The 3,713-nt window shown below is 35.1% G+C and overlaps 1 protein-coding gene across 1 annotated transcript in view; it reads left to right on the plus strand.

Annotated features, from left to right (window-relative positions):
* Positions 1-2,480, plus strand: part of LOC100637392 (bifunctional glutamate/proline--tRNA ligase-like) — a gene marked incomplete at its 5' end in the record, with an annotated part of 7,109 nt that extends 4,629 nt beyond the window's left edge. Inside the window, 10 exons of the mRNA XM_020004948.1 lie at positions 403-439; positions 567-755; positions 804-883; positions 1,192-1,293; positions 1,339-1,494; positions 1,543-1,620; positions 1,669-1,794; positions 1,857-2,030; positions 2,137-2,300; positions 2,345-2,480. Of these exons, the coding sequence (XP_019860507.1) occupies positions 403-439; positions 567-755; positions 804-883; positions 1,192-1,293; positions 1,339-1,494; positions 1,543-1,620; positions 1,669-1,794; positions 1,857-2,030; positions 2,137-2,300; positions 2,345-2,465 (1,227 nt within the window). The remainder of the gene's footprint in view (positions 1-402; positions 440-566; positions 756-803; positions 884-1,191; positions 1,294-1,338; positions 1,495-1,542; positions 1,621-1,668; positions 1,795-1,856; positions 2,031-2,136; positions 2,301-2,344) is intronic.
* Between the last annotated feature and the right edge of the window lie 1,233 nt (positions 2,481-3,713).

Below are 3,713 nucleotides of genomic sequence, written 5' to 3' on the forward strand. Positions count from 1 at the left end.
CGTTTTTAACCAAATTAACTATAAATAATAACCATTATAATGAATAATAATTATTTTGGCGTCTATTTAATTTAGCGATTTAAAGCTCTCTCGCTAATATCGCTAAATTTAGTAGACGCTAAAAATAGTAGGCTTAAGGTAAGAACATGTATATGCATCAGATGAAATTGTAAAAATGAAGGATGCTCTCCTTGTCAATTTTGGTGAAATTCGGCCCGAGACCCTGTACTATAGTACAGGGACTTTGGCTCAATTTTGGAGCAACTTTAAAAATTCATGAAAAATTCAATTTTGATCAGAATCAGCTCAAACTTCTCCCCAACATTACATAACTGTATGTGTAAAAAATATATTAAAATGGAGGCAAAATACCCTGTACTACATGTACATGTATATAATAAGGCTGAGCACTTTGCCAAGATTCTTTGGAAAACCCTGTGTATAAGCATATACTGTACATAAACTACATGTATATTAAATAGCAATTCAGCATAATACTCTACATTACTTACATAATACTCTACATTACTTACATGTATTTAATGTATTAAATTTTGTATTGTTAGACTTCTTTGATGCTGAGATAAAGAAGCTTGGTGTTGAAAACTGTTATTTCCCAATGTTTGTCTCTGGATCAGCTCTACAAAAAGAAAAGGATCACATTGCTGATTTTGCCCCCGAGGTTGCCTGGGTAACCAAGTCCGGCCAATCAGAATTAGCTGAGCCGATAGCTATCAGACCTACATCAGAGACAGGTTAGATTGGGTGGGTGTGGTCAATGATGTCATTATATTCTTTTATAGTGATGTATCCATCATATGCCAAGTGGGTTCAGTCACACAGAGACCTCCCACTTAAACTTAATCAATGGTGCAATGTTGTAGTAAGTTTTAATGTTGTTTTTTTAGTTTTAAACGTATTTACATGTATGTATAGCCACAAAATTTTGAGGCAACAAACTTGTAAATTGGGCCACAAGTTTTTTGCAAATTAACTTTCATGATTAATTTTCTGTGAAGCCACACCCAAGAGAGCCATGTTATGTACAGTACATGTAACATGACGGATAATTTTACAGAATTAACTTTTTTGGGTACGGAAAATCTATGAAAACAGCGAAAATTATGCCCTTGAAACTGAGTGGCTATACAGTACATTGTATATTTTTTTTCATTTTGTCTTTTCTTACAGCGTTGGGAGTTCAAGCATCCTCAGCCATTCCTGCGTACCAGAGAGTTCCTCTGGCAAGAGGGACACACAGCACACGCTACTAAAGCTGAAGCTGAGAAAGAGGTCAGCCTTTAATCACATGACAGGCACATGCACACACACTCACAGGTACTGGATATTCTAACGTTATATCAAAGAGTTTATGAAGAGCTATTGGCTGTTCCTGTTATTCCTGGCTGGAAGACAGAGAAGGAAAAGTTTGCAGGTGGAGATTATACTACCACTGTTGAAGGATTTGTAGCAGCCAGTGGTAGAGGAATACAGGTACACTGATGATATAACAATGGACTATTGACTGGTCCTTCTTTATAGGCTGCTACTTCTCATCATTTGGGTCAGAACTTTTCTAAAATGTTTGATATTAAATTTGAAAATCCTAACCAAGAAGAAGTAACCATTTAATATTATGCATGAATGATTTATATTTTTTAATTATAGGGAGATGATCATTGTTTTGCATATCAGAATTCCTGGGGTATTACTACACGCAGTATTGGTATAATGGTAATGGTTCATGGGGACAATAGAGGACTGATACTACCACCCAATGTGGCCAATATACAGGTACGTGGTATTGATAATATTGTAATTTTGTGATCATTTTTTGTTCACATACACTTATATAGGTGATTGTTGTTCCTTGTGGTATAACAGCAACAGTTGATGATACTAAAAGAAATGAATTAACTAAATATTGTGAATCATTGATCAGTTCATTGACTGAGGCTGGGATTAGAGCTAAAGGAGACTTTAGATACAATTATTCTCCTGGTTGGAAGTTCAATAACTGGGAACTAAAGGTATATAACACATAAGTACAAAAATTCTGTTTTTAAATACAATTTAAGGACTCAATGCATGTAGTAAAGTGGTTTAATGTCTGATGGACTTTATTTTTATTTTTAGGGTGTTCCAATGCGTATAGAAGTTGGTCCACGTGAAGTTACTAATAAGAATATTGTTATTGTTCCTCGTGATACTACTGGAGTAAAGGAACCATGCAGTATAGCTGCTGCCACAGAAACTGTACAGAAGAAATTGAAAGAGATTCAAGAGAGACTTTATGCAAAGTAAGTCATGGAATGAGAGACTACAGTAAAATGTATGATAACAGGGCTAAGGCTGAAATGGATGAACACATTGCTGTACTTGATAACTGGGATGACTTCTGTAGCAGTTTAGACAAGAAAATGGTAAGTTCTACAGCATTCATTTCAGTCATGTACTTTTTATAAACATGCATGGGTATTAGTAACGCGGTAGCGTTACTAAGTAGAATTCACCCCCAAACAAAATGGCTGCCACGACTTTTGCAGCCTTGCTATACTGGGAAAATGAGCTCCTATGCTTACCAGACTTTATAGAGGACCTTATCTTGACCAGAGGACTCCAATGGTACAACTAGCATGGCTCTAGACCTTGTATAAGCGAATAGTCAAAAATCGGCAAACTGGCCGTTTTGTTCAGCCACCTTTTTTCATCTTCATCATCAAGTCCTGTCAATCCAGTTTTCGGTGTGTATCTCAGTATCAGTTGGTGCTACAAGGATAATTCTTACACCAATCTACTCCAACAGTCTATGTGCAGGTCCATGTCCCATCAGATCATTCTTCAAGCAAGGAAAAAGTGATACTGTGACTGCTGGATCGAGCCATCTTAGCTACATGCCACCATTTTGTTAATTAAAGAAGCTTGCCATGTGCTCCAAAATTTGGGTGTGGTCGCGCATGCTCGCAAGTTATTTTTTACCAAGCTATGCTTGGAATTAACTTACTGCAATACTTTAGTGGAGGTTTCCAGCTAAAAGAAGGTATTGATTTTACATGTTACTGTTTTATCAAGTGTGTTATTTTATTTTATTTTAAAAAACAAACAATTAATTAATGTTATGACTTATGATATGCAATGATAATTATGAACTTGACAACAGCCTGGAAGAACAGGAATAGCAGGGAAGATGGACACTCTTAGCTCACAGATTCTTGAACAAGGACTTGTGTCAAGACTAGTATTAGTTTCACTTGTCATCAGTATAGTTGATATACCTTCAGCATGTCTATTCAATGCTATCTCTCATAAATGTTATAACAATGATAATAATAATAAAGAAAATTATTGTTTGTGTAAAATCAACAAGTATCACAATTCCAACTAAAGAAATACTATAAATATTATTTTAAAAATCAACACAACAAGAACATAAAAAATTTTTTTTAATGAAGTAGGATTCCGAACGACCAACAAAAATTCGAAATGAAAATCCTACTCGTGACGCAAATTCTACTCTACATTGCAAGATGATCCATAATTCTTACATAATAACATTGAAAGTGCAATGTAGAGTAGAATTTGCGTCACGAGTAGGATTTTCATTTCGTATTTTCGTTGGTCGTTTGGAATCCTACTTCATTTTTAAAAAATTTTTTATGTTCTTAGTCATGCATTAAGTCAGAAACTCTACAGACTGCTATTATGAGGGTGTT

The sequence above is a fragment of the Amphimedon queenslandica genome, unplaced genomic scaffold, assembly GCF_000090795.2.
Source record: "Amphimedon queenslandica unplaced genomic scaffold, v1.1 AMPQUscaffold_11818, whole genome shotgun sequence".
In the NCBI taxonomy this organism is placed as follows: domain Eukaryota; kingdom Metazoa; phylum Porifera; class Demospongiae; order Haplosclerida; family Niphatidae; genus Amphimedon; species Amphimedon queenslandica.